The sequence below is a fragment of the Peromyscus leucopus genome, chromosome 23, assembly GCF_004664715.2.
Source record: "Peromyscus leucopus breed LL Stock chromosome 23, UCI_PerLeu_2.1, whole genome shotgun sequence".
NCBI classification, from domain to species: Eukaryota; Metazoa; Chordata; class Mammalia; order Rodentia; family Cricetidae; genus Peromyscus; species Peromyscus leucopus.
In genome coordinates, this window is record NC_051082.1 from 22,134,772 (window position 1) to 22,146,913 (window position 12,142).

Below are 12,142 nucleotides of genomic sequence, written 5' to 3' on the forward strand. Positions count from 1 at the left end.
TGGCCACTCCCTGTCTTACTCTGGGCTTCCTAGTCAGCTATGATGTGATGTGAACAGCTCTCCTCGGCCATTACTTCTTACACCATAATCTTTTGCCCATGTATGTGGGACCAAGAGACTGAACTGAAATCTCTGAAGCCATTAAGCCAACATTAATCTTTCTTCCTTTCTTTCTGTCAGGCATTTGACCACTGTCTTGGTTAATTTTTCTGTCCCTGTGATTAAAATATTCTGACCCAAACAACATAAGGGAGAAAGGGTTTGTTGGGCTCACTGTTCTGGGCTATAGTCCACCATGTTGAGGAAGCCCAGGTACCAGAGGCATGAGGCAGCTGGACACATTGTACCTGCAGTTAGGAAGCAAGGAGTAATGGATGCCCCTGGTCACCTAGCTTTCCCCTCTTCATGCAAATCCAAGCCGAGGGAATGGTGCCGCCCACTTTTAGGGCTCCTCCTACCTTAATTAACCCAATCAAGATCGTCTCTCCCATGGGTATGCCCAGAGGTTTGCCTGCTGGCTCACTGGAGATCCAGTCAAGGTGATAATTGATATTAGCCAGCACAGTCACACTGAGGAGACATGTAACACTCTGTGTGATTCTCATGGCATTTGGCCTTTCTGGGTTTTGTTTTTTTCTTATCTGTTCAATTCGAGGATTTTGCAATAGTAGCTATGCTTAGATACAAACATGAGGCACTGTGGAAGGTCAGAGAGAATTCTGTGGTCAGGTCCAAGGTCACCAGTCATCCTTTCTGCAGTCACAATGTTCCTGTCAGGCCATCAAGTGCTCACCTGGATCATGCAAGCTGCCTGGTCACCTAGGAATTCATTATGGATCCTTTGGGGCCATCCAAATGAAGAGGGCACAAGATGTCACCCACACCATCTGTTCCTAGCTGGCCTGCCCATGGATTTTCCTGAAATAAAACCCAAGTCTTTGGCTTGAGGAGGAGGTCAATGAGGAGCTGAGGCTGGTAGCCTGTGGAAAGCTTAGAAGGCGGCTTTTGAAAACAGATTAGGGCATCAGTTGGAACTTAAGGAGTTTTTATTCTGTGTGGGGACTCGCTAGACTTTCTACAACCTTGTAGAAATTTTTTCTGAGAACCAGTAGAGATTCTACAATACCAAAGAGCCAGAAAATTGTTTTTGATAAGTGTACAAAACAACTCCTTTCCCTCCTCTTCCTCTTCCTCTTCCTTATCTTTCCTCTCCTCAATATTCATTCTCTTTCTCCTCCCTCCTCCCTCCTCCTCCTTCATCTTCAATTCTGCTTCCCTGTCTCTGTCTTCTCCCTTCCTTTCTATTGGCTTCATTTTTGGCCACGCTCGGAAGCTAACACGATTCCCCCTTCCAGGACTCATCCTCACCCCCAAAAGGGCTCCTTCTCAAACCTATTTGGCTCCCGTGTCCACCTCAGACAAACCAGGAGCTGTGGACACCATTCTTGACCCTTCTGGCTTGGGATGGGGTAGAAGGTGAAGTCTGGGGTTGAGAGTCTCATCCCACGGAGTAGTACAGATCCCAGATACAGAGTGAGCATGATGTCATCCAAAGGAAGGGAAGGACACTGGGGTTGAGAGTCTCATCCCACGGAGTAGTACGGATCCCAGATACAGAGTAAGCATGATGTCATCCAAAGGAAGGGAAGGACACTGGGGTTGAGAGTCTCATCCCACGGAGTAGTACGGATCCCAGATATAGAGTATACATGATGTCATCCAAAGGAAGGGAAAGATATTTGGAAGGTCAACACCATGCCTGACCTGTACACCAGGAGCCCAGGGTAGGACCCTCAGAAGCAAGGCACAGCTGTCTGAAGGAAAGCCAAGAGAAGGAGAGTGAGGTTTTGTGGTACAAAGTGAACCAGCTTCTAATTGTACAAGTAGAGGTTGCTCTCCACAAAAGCATCATTAAAACACCAACCTTAGTCCACTCCCTACAGCTCCATCCTCCATCAGTACCCGCAGGTCTCATCTGGTGGTGGCACCTAATATCATCAAGGCATATATATATTTCTATATTCCTTTCTGGGCTGGAGTGATAGCTCCATGGTTAGGAATGCTTGTTGCAGGATCATGAGGACTGAAGTTTAGATCCTAGGTCCAAAGCAAGTTGGGCTTCATAGGCACACCTGCAACTCTAGCTCTGAGGGATCTCTGGCCCCTGGATGCAAAGGCATGCACACACACACACACACACACACACACACACACACACACACACACACACACAATATCTAATGGAAAAAAATTGGAGAGATGACTCAGTGGTTAAGGGCACATGCTGCTCTTGAGTTTGGGGGCAGCTCACAGTTACTTGTAACTCCACCTCCAGCGGATCTGACATCCTGCACATCTGTACATACACACGGGTGCATAAATTTGAATAAATTCTTTCTTAAAGGAAAAGAGAACTCCCTTTCGGTTTGCTCCATTTTAGGCTGTGTGGAGGGCCTGTTTCATAGACTCGGCTATTCCTTTACTCCGTGCTGTGATCAAACACTTGACAAGAAGCAACTTATTTTATCTCACAGTTTGAAGAGGCGTGGTTCATCATGGTGGGGAAGGCAGGATGTGTGTGTGGGGGGGAGGGTTCATGTGAGTAGGAGCCTGTGTCTGAGACACCTCACGTCTTGATGGGCCGAGAAGCAGAGAGTAGACAGGAAGTGGGGCTTGGCTTCCGAACTTCATGTCCCCTCTCACCAGTACCCACTTCCTCCTGTAAGGCTCCACCTCCTGAAGGAGGTTCCACAGTTTCCCCCAAATTGAAACAGCTCCACCTGCTGGGGGCCACATGTTCAAACCCATGTGCCTATGAGGGACATCTTATATTCAAACCACAGGAGACTCATCAAGTATCCAACCCAAGGGATCTGGAAGCAATTAGAGCTTCCAAACTGGATGGCTGGCCCTGGCTTATCCTGAGGATCACCAGAGCTGGAAGTGGTTTCAGCCCCTCCCTTTACCCATTCCTGGACCTCAGAGTTCCTACTGGACATGCTAGTGTGGAAGATCTGTACCAGAACCGTGAGTCGGCTCGCCTCGCTCCCAAGCCATCGCCTCTACAGACAGGCAGCCCAGTTGCCAGCATCCACACTGAAGCAAAGGGATTACACACTCACTGGACCCATAGGTGCCCAGCTGGCCAGTGTTATTGTCTATGCAGATCACTGTCTCCAAGAGAAGAATCCCAGAGCCACCCCCTGTCACTTACCACGTGGAGCTGTGTGAACTGGTGTTAAAAAGACAGTCCATCACTAAAGCAAACCCTTGCAAAGCCAGGTCCTGCCAGCAGGCAGGGTTTGTTGGTTTATCAGGGGTGGTTAGCAAGTTTGGGGCAGGGGTGGGGATGAACAATGAGCGGCTCTAGTGGTACATCCTGCATCAGCCTCCTGCAGACCACTTCCTTGCCTCATGTGTCGGTTACTAAAAAGAATACTTGAAATATAATGGGAAGAGGGACAGAAAAGCAATCTATAAGAGGGCAATCCCTGACAGAGCCAACTCCTCCAAGAGTAAACATGAGATTAATATATAAAAGAGCCATCTGATGCCCAAGTTTATAGCCAAGGGAACTCAGAAGGCATGGCTACCCAAAAATACGTACACGGGGGTTGTGGAGATGGGTCAGTGGATAAAACGTTTTCCAAGAGATTGTGTTAACTTGGAGCTTCCTTGTGCACGTGAACACGTGCACACACCCTCAAACAGAAAGCACCTATACATCTGCACACACACATACACAAGCACACACAAAACCCCACGTATACAAATGTTCATAATAGACAAAAAAAAAAAAAAAAATCAGAACCATCCAAATGCCCCTACGTAATGAACTTATAAAAAATGTATTAGGTCATATTATTAATCAGTAGAAAGAAATGAAATGATGCCAGGCATGGTGGTACATGCCTGATAATGCAGGAGGATCAGGAGTTCAAGGTTATCCTTGGCTGCATAGTGAGTATGAGGCCAGCCTAGGCTCCATGAGACCTTGTCTCAAAATTTTAAAAAATGAAATGCTGATGCAGCCCATCCCACAAAGAAACCTCCAGTGTGTAAAATGAGCAGAAGGAGACGTAAGAGTCCTACATCCTGCAATTTTATCCATGCAACATGTGGAGCGGGCAGATCCATCAGACTAGAAAGGTCAGTGGTTGCCTCGGGCTGGGGACAGAGGAGAATGATAAATGCTGTTAATGCATACTGGATGTCTTCTTAGAGTGATGGAAATGTTCCTGTGTTTTACAGGGATGATGGTTACACAACTTTAGAAGTGTCTTGTTCTTGATGTGTGAACTGTGCAGTTAGATTAATAAGTCGATATTAAGAGTTGGGTTATTAAAATAAAGGAGGGAGCTGGGTAGCAGAGAGTTTGCTTAAGATGTGTGGGGCCCCAGGTTCAACAGTCCAGCACCACAGTAAAATGGGAGAAGGGAGGGGAGGGTAAGAAAGGGGAAAGGGAAGAGAAGAGGAGAGAGGAGAGGAGGGGAGGAGAGAAGAGGGGAGGAGAGGGGAGGAGAGGAGAGAGAGGGGAGGAGAGGGAGAGGAGGGTAGGAGAGGGAGAGGAGGGTAGGAGAGGGGAGAGGAGGGTAGGAGAGGGAGAGGAGGGTAGGAGAGGGGAGAGGAGGTAGGAGAGGGGAGAGGAGGTAGGAGAGGGAGAGGAGGTAGGAGAGGTAGGAGAGGATGGTAGGAGAGGGAGAGGAGGGTAGGAGAGGGAGAGGAGGGTAGGAGAGGGGAGAGGAGGGTAGGAGAGGGTAGGAGAGGATGGTAGGAGAGGGGAGAGGAGGGTAGGAGAGGGTAGAAGAGGGGAGAGGGTGGTAGGAGAGGGGAGAGGAGGGTAGGAGAGGGTAGTAGAGGAGAGAGGAGGGGAGGAGAAGGTAGGAGAGGGGAGAGGAGGGGAGAGGAGGGGAGGGGAGGGTAGGAGAGAGGAGAGGAGGGTAGGAGAGGGTAGGAGAGGGGAGAGGAGGGGAGGGGAGGGGAGGAGAGGAAAGGGGAAGAGATGAGGGGAAGTCAGCAAGAAGGGATCAGGAGGGAGATGAGGTGTATCCTGCTGAGTGGGGCAGCAGGAGCCTGCGACTCCTGGGATGGCAGCCAGCACAGGAGGATTGCAGGTAGCGAGCAGGGAGGGAGCCGCACACCAAACAGGGCAATGGGAAGGTGAGCCTAGCGGTGGTTCAGGAAGAATTGGTGATGGTCAGAAGCTCCAAGGAGACCTGGGAGCATCTGAGATGCGCTCAGCTCTGCATCCGAAGCTGCAGAACTGGAGAATAAACAAGCAGGCATTTCCTCTGGCTCCAGAGGAGACAAGCAGGCAGGCTGGTGTTTCTCTAGCAATTTATGGTAGGGCATAGATTTCAGTCGGGACACCTCATTAATCTTTGTAGTGATTTGGTTTTGCTTCATTATTTTATTTTATTTATTTGTTTTGGTTTTTAGAGACAGGGTTTCTCTGTGTAGTCCTGGCTGTCCTGGAACTCACTCTGGTACAGGCTGGCCTCGAACTCACAGATCTGCCTGCCTCTGCCTCCTGAGTGCTAGGATGAAAGGTGTGTGCCACCACTGCTCAGCCTATTTCATTATTTTTAAGTTTTATGCATGTGTGTATGCATGTGTGTGGGCCAGAGGTCAACCTAAGGTTTCACTTTCACCTTTATAGAGATGGGGGTTTCTCTAACTCACCTGGAGCTCAGCAATTCAGCTAGACTGACTGTCTGGTGAGCCCTGGGGATCCACCTGTCTCTGCCTCCCTGGTACTGGGAGTTCAAGCATGTGAACATGGAGTTCAACTTTTTACATAGGTTTGGGTCATTCAATCCAGGTCCTTTTTGTGTGACACATACTTTATGGAATGAACCATGTCCCCAGCTTCTGAATGAATTCTTTCAGTGCCTGGAGCTCCTACTGTTAGCGCCTTTTACAGAAAGGGAAACTGAGGTTCAGTTTAGACTTTCTCAGAGCTCCTAAGTGCCAGCCTGAGAGACATGATGAGTTCAAAGCCCGCTGGGGACGTAGCAAGTTTGGTAAGTACAGCTATAAAGTAAGGGGCTGGGGAGACAGCTCAGTGGTTAAGAGCACAAGCTGCTCTTGCAAAGGACCGGAGTTCAGTTCCCAGCACCCACACTGAGTGGCTCATAACTCCCTGTAACTCCAGCTCTAGGGGATCTGGTGCCCTCTTCTGGCCCCCTTGGGAACCCACAACCATATGGTATACACAGGCATACACATAAATAAAGCAAAATGGGTAAATAAATAAATGTGCCAGTTGCCTTATACCTCAATTCCAGACATTCTGGAAGGCTGTGACAGCCTCTGGCCTCAGTTGCTGCAAGCTGAAGGACATCCTGGGCTACATAGTAAGATACTGTCTCCAAAACAACAGTCACAAGGAAAAAATTAAAGAATCAGGGGTGGGACTGTTGCTCAGTGGTAGTACACTTCTCCAGCATACACGAGACTCTAGGTTCAATGCCCAGGACTCAACAAGAAAGGAATATACACTAAGAATAAATCATATTTATTTGATCCAATATAATGCAATGCAAATATAAAATTGTCAATGACCTTAAGAGAGTCTCAAGAAAATAAATCAAGTCCCGGCTCAGGCGCCTGCCAGCCACACCAAGTGTTTGACACCTCTTTGCTGTCAGCAAGCAGAAGGTTGTGGGGGCGGGGGTATGCAGAGGTTTTGAACTTGCAAGGCAGAGCAAAGCATGGGTTCAAATCCCATCTCTGTTATTTGTCACATTGGGCCTGGGCTGCTTGACGCTGGAGGCCCTGCATCTACCGAAAGATACCACACCCAGCCAGCGTGAGATCCAAGTCTGTGCACGCCACACACATAAAGTAAACACAGTAACCAACTCACTGAGGATGTTCAATAAATGGACATGAAATCTAGGGCTCAGTCTATAAAGTATCTGCCTTGCAAGCGTAAGGGCCCAAATTCCATCCCCAGACCCCACGTGAACCAAGCAGGGCATGGTGGCACCTGTAACCCCAATGGCGCCAAGGCAGCGACTCCAACCACAAGGGCTAGTCAGTCTAGCCTAAATAGCAAGCGCCTATCTCAACAAGAAGGTGGGTAGCACCTGAGGAAAGATACCCAAGGTGGTTGTTTGCACACTTGCACACACATGCCCGCCCACATATACGAAATAAACAAACTTGGGTTTTTAAAGGGGAGAGTCAGTGTGAATTGGGCACAAGCAATATCCTTGGAAGTTCTCTGCCTTTCAGTCTCTTCCCAAGTTGACTCTTATTATCCCCATTTTATAGATAGGGAAACTGAGGCCCAGGGAAACTGAGTGCTAGGTTCAGCCACAAAAGACATTCTATTTTTGCTCTACCATACAATTTCTGTTCTCTGGAGATGTCCAGATTCACTGCAAAACCATCTTCTACCCTGTACTAAGTTGGACTTACAGGCTTCAGTTCAGTTCTGCTTCCAAGTTACTTATGGCCTCAGAATGTTCTAGAAGGTCTCCTCAGCTTCTCTGACATCATTCTAACTTTGGCATGCCCCGGCTTGCAGCTGATGCAGCCCAACACAAAACTGTAAAGTTAGTTAAAGCATTGTATTGTTTGGGCACGTGATTAAAAAAAAAAAAAAGCACAGTTGTCTAGCGTGAACTTTATAGAGGACAGCATTATTTCACAATGTCAAAAGGTTGGACACGCCTGTCTGGATTCCGGGGCCCTTCTTAGCTCTCCCTTCCCTGTGCTTTGAAGGATTCGGAGATCAAAGTGGAAGGGACCCTGCTGGGATTTGCTCGTCACCTTTCTCATCTGTGTGACCGAAATCCTCACAAAACCCAGTCAAGGGAGGGAAGATTTGTTTGGTCTCATAGTTTAATACAGTCTATCAGCGGGGTGGGGGTTGGGATCGAGGCAGCTCGGTCACTGATTGCGTGAAGACCTTGCTTAGGTAGGCCAGGATCAGGAAACAGAGGGCCCATGACAGGAAGTGTGCTGTGTGTAACCCTCAATTTCCACCCCCCACCCCACCCCCGCCCCACCTCCACCCCCCCACTCCCCAGTGACTCAGTCCCATCTCCGGAAGCGTCCCCCACACAGCACCACCAGCAGGGGGCCATGTGTTCACACATTTCATAGCCACACCTTAACCTAACAGATAAAAGCCTGTATGTAACCTGTCACTTTGCTTCCTGAGTATCCTTCAAAACGAAAGGTTTTTGTGGACGCCTTCCCCCCCCCACACACACACACTTGGACCAGCCACAGCATTTTCTGTTGCCGAACCTTTCCGCAAACCCTCAGAATGGAGTCTGCCAGGACATTCTCTACAAAGGCACGGGCCTAGAATACATTAGCGGGTCCTCAACAAGCCACGAGCACATTTCCATTCCGTTTCTTGTTGCTGGTTCGTTGCTTGTTTAGATAGGGTCTCGGGTATCCCCGGCTGGGCTGGAACTTGCTTTGTAGCCAAGGATGACCTTGAACATCTGATCTGCCTGTCTCCACCTCCTGGGTGCACACCGCCACCTTACTTAAGGCTGCAAGGCTGGGGATGGAACCCAGGGTCTCGGGCATGCTAGGAAAGCACTGAGCTACACCCCCACCCCCGCCCCATCCTTTTCTTCTTGAACTTCATCTCCTTTGCCCTCTCCAAGAGTTGGCATTTTTTTCTTCTCCTGTGTGCCAACTCCCAGAAGCAGGCCATCCCCACACCGAGCAAAATCTCCTCCCCCTGCTAAGAACTTAAAACCCGGAGTTCATCAGTAAGTGGAGAATCGAACCACAAAAAATACTCTTAAATCACCCAAGGGAAGCACAAGCCTGGTGGATCCAGGAGGATTAAAGATAACAAGATGAGACTTAGGAAAGTCTGGCCAAAAAAAAAAATAAAAGAATCTTGGCCAATTGGAGAGGAAGCCAGAATGGTGGCTGGGGGGGGGGGGTAGGGGGCGTGGCACAGGCTCACTGTGAATCTGGCTTGACAGTAATTTTCAGAGTCCTTGTCAAGCCCTGGGATCATTTCTTCCAGGGAAAGCTCTTCTTGCCTTTGGAAGCATGGCCTGATTCCTTCTTCTTCATAGTCTGTTCTTTCTACAGGGTTCGGGGAAGTTCCAACATGGTGGGGGATGCTGGAGTATGACACTGGGCTTCATGTTCTTGAGGGGCCTAACTGGTCCATTCCTCTTTCCAGTCTTCTATCCATTTGCTTCTTTTAAACGTTCTTTATTTGCTTATTTAATTTACTGTGTTAGTGGTGTGTGTGTGTGTTGGGGGTTGAGGGGGGATGTGGGGTGTCGCTCTTGTGGTGATCAGAGGCCGGCTCTCGGGTGTCAGTTTTTACCCCTTTTTTTAAAAGATTTATTTATTTATTTATTTATTTATTTATTTATTTTTATTTATTATGTATACAGTATGCCTGTGTGTCAGAAGAGGGCACCAGATCTCACTATTGATGGTTGTGAGCCACCATGTGGTTGCTGGGAATTGAACTCAGGACCTCTGGAAGAGCAGCCAGTGCTCTTAACCGCTGAGCCTTCTCTCCAGTCCCAGTTTCCACCCTTCTACCATGTGGGTCTCAAGGAGCAAACTCAGGTGGTCAGGTCTGATGACAGGCTACCTCACCCATGGAGCCATGCTGTCAGCCCTGTTCGTTTGTTTGCGTTTGAATGCTTTGTGGTTGTGTTTTGAGGCAGAGTCTCACCCTGGAGCCAAATCACATCTCAGAGTCGCCGTTCTTCGGACCGCCTTCAGGTAGCTGGCGTGACTGGAGTGCACCACCCCACCTGGCTTTGCCAGTCCTCTTGGTGCACGTGTGCACGTATGTGTGCGTTGTGTGCGTGTGCAAGTCCATGGAGGCCAGAGGTCCACCTCGGGTATTGCTCCTCAGGATGCCTGATGCACCTGGCTGGTCTGGAACTCACCAAGTATGCTGGGCTGGCTGGCCAGTGGGCTCCAGGATCTGCCTGTCTCTCCCACTCCAGCTCTGGGACCACAAGTGTTTGCCATCATGGCGAGCTTTTGTAATGTGGGTGCTGGGGCTCGAACTCAGGTCCTCATACTCGCACAGCTGACACTCTCCTGGTCAAGCCTTATCCCAAGTCCCTAATCTTCTTTAACATCTGAATTTGAAAGACCATGTTTCCCAACACCTCACGCATAAATCATATACACACTACATACACACACACACACACACACACACACACACACACACACACACACACCTCTTTTGTCTCTGGCAATTCAACCTCCACCCAGGTCTATCAAAACAACTGAAAGTTGCACAAACCCTAGAAGAGCTTATTAAGATGTGAACTCCCAGAGACCTGATTCGGTGATTGTCTACAATGAAGTAGACAATCCCTTTTGTATCAACCTCACCCTACCCCCTGCCCACCCACCCCTTGTGTCCTGTTTAGCTATGAGGTGTCTTGTGATGTTGCTGTGTTGAAGACTTGGTCCCCAACTGGTACCACTAGGGAGAGGTAATTGAGTCTCCAAAAGAACACTGTGAGGACAGCTCAGTTTGGTAAAATGCTTGCAAGCATGAGAACCTGATTTTCACCTAGCTGTGGTGGTGTGCGCTTGTAATCCCAGTACTGGGGCAGTAGAGATGGGTGGGTCACTTGGGGCTCACTGCACAGCCAACCTAGATTACTAGGCAAGTTCCCAGCTGGTTAAGAGTCTCTGTCTCAAAAACAAACAAACAAACAAACAAAAAACAAAACAAAAAAACAAGGTAGGCAATGCCCAAGGAACGGCACCCGATTAGATCAGTCACAGTCTATGCCATATGGAAAACATACAACCTGTCTCAAGATACCTCTCTGTTCTCTCTCCTCTCCACCCTGACCCCAGTTCATTCACAGAAACAGAACCGACAGACCTGCGTCCGCAAGAGCCTCATATGCGCCTTCGCCATGGCCTTCATCATAAGCGTCATGCTGATCGCAGCCAACCAGATCCTGCGGAGCGGCATGGAGTAACAGCCTCGCACCAGCTACACCGCGTTGCCAGTTCACCGCGCATGTGCATGCCCCGCGGGCAGACTCTGTTCCTCCACACGGGAGATCTGGACCTATGGATGGATGCAGGTGTTGGTACTGTTTAGTAAAGAACTCAAGTTTGCAGCGCAACCGGGGTCACGGATCAACTCCATCTCCTTGGCAGGGACACTAAAGGGCTGTCTTCAATGCTTTCATGGTTTTGTTTCCTCCCAATGCAATAAATAGCCAGGAGTTCTCAATTATTGCTTCAACCGCCAGTAGCAACTCCGAAGGGGGAAAAAAATACTGCTTTCTTTTCGTCTTGGAATTCCAGTAGCCATCCAGGTAATCGTGGTGGCACCAGAGAGCGAGAAAGAAAAGACAGGTGTGAACAACACTCACCTCCATCCACGCCCCAATTCTTTTCAACCCAGGGATCCACAGAGACTCCCCGCTGAGGTTGGCTTCTGGGTTGCTACAGAAAGGGGAACTTTCCATCTCACCCTGGCTTCCTTCCTCCACCCCGTGGAGACCCTTCCCCCCAAGGCATGAGGGGGCAAGCCATTAAGCAGGGCGCAGCTCCTTGCAGTCACTACTATTCTTATTGCCTTTTCTACAGGACTCCTGTTAGTAGAGCTGGGGCGCTCTCAGTTGGTTTCCATGGCACTCGGCTTTCTGAAGTCCATCCCGCACCAGCATCTTGGAATCTGCAGAGAGCCTGGCTCCCAGCTTTCTTGCCTGTGCCACCATTAGAGGAAAAATAAATCCATAACCTGGGTGTGTCTATAACCCAAACACATAGACAGACGAGAGACTTCTCCATGTGTGATGCCGTTCTCCCCTAATTGCTTGCTTTGAACAGGAACTTGTCCTCGAGCTCACGCCCATCCCTGCTTCCTGGGAGCAGAGGGTAAAACAGCCGGGGTAGGAGTAGGGTTGAGCCTGGGGCTAGGAGGCCCACACCCCAGGCATCCGAAGTAACAGAGCCCCTCTGAGTCACCATACTAGACAACATCTGTAAGTTGAGATTGGTGTACATCTAACTCTCCCCTCACCTCGGACTTTCTTAGTGAGTCTTTCCCCAACTAAGAGAAAGAGAGAGACCTAGAACCTGGAGCAGAAAAGAAGGATCAACGTGCTGTATTTTGCTTACTAGCTCATAATATTCAGATTGTGCC

General features: G+C 49.1%; 1 protein-coding gene across 4 annotated transcripts in view; it reads left to right on the forward strand.

Annotated features, from left to right (window-relative positions):
• The window catches only part of Caln1 (calneuron 1), a 490,142-nt gene extending 478,417 nt beyond the window's left edge, over nt 1-11,725 (forward strand). For 3 of the 4 annotated variants that reach the window (XM_028870138.2, XM_028870139.2, XM_028870140.2), the window contains one exon: nt 10,837-11,725. In XM_028870138.2, the coding sequence (XP_028725971.1) occupies nt 10,837-10,964 (128 nt within the window). In that variant the 3' untranslated portion in view covers nt 10,965-11,725. The remainder of the gene's footprint in view (nt 1-10,836) is intronic. The other variant, XM_028870141.1, reaches the window with a different exon arrangement.
• The last annotated feature ends 417 nt before the right edge of the window (nt 11,726-12,142 follow it).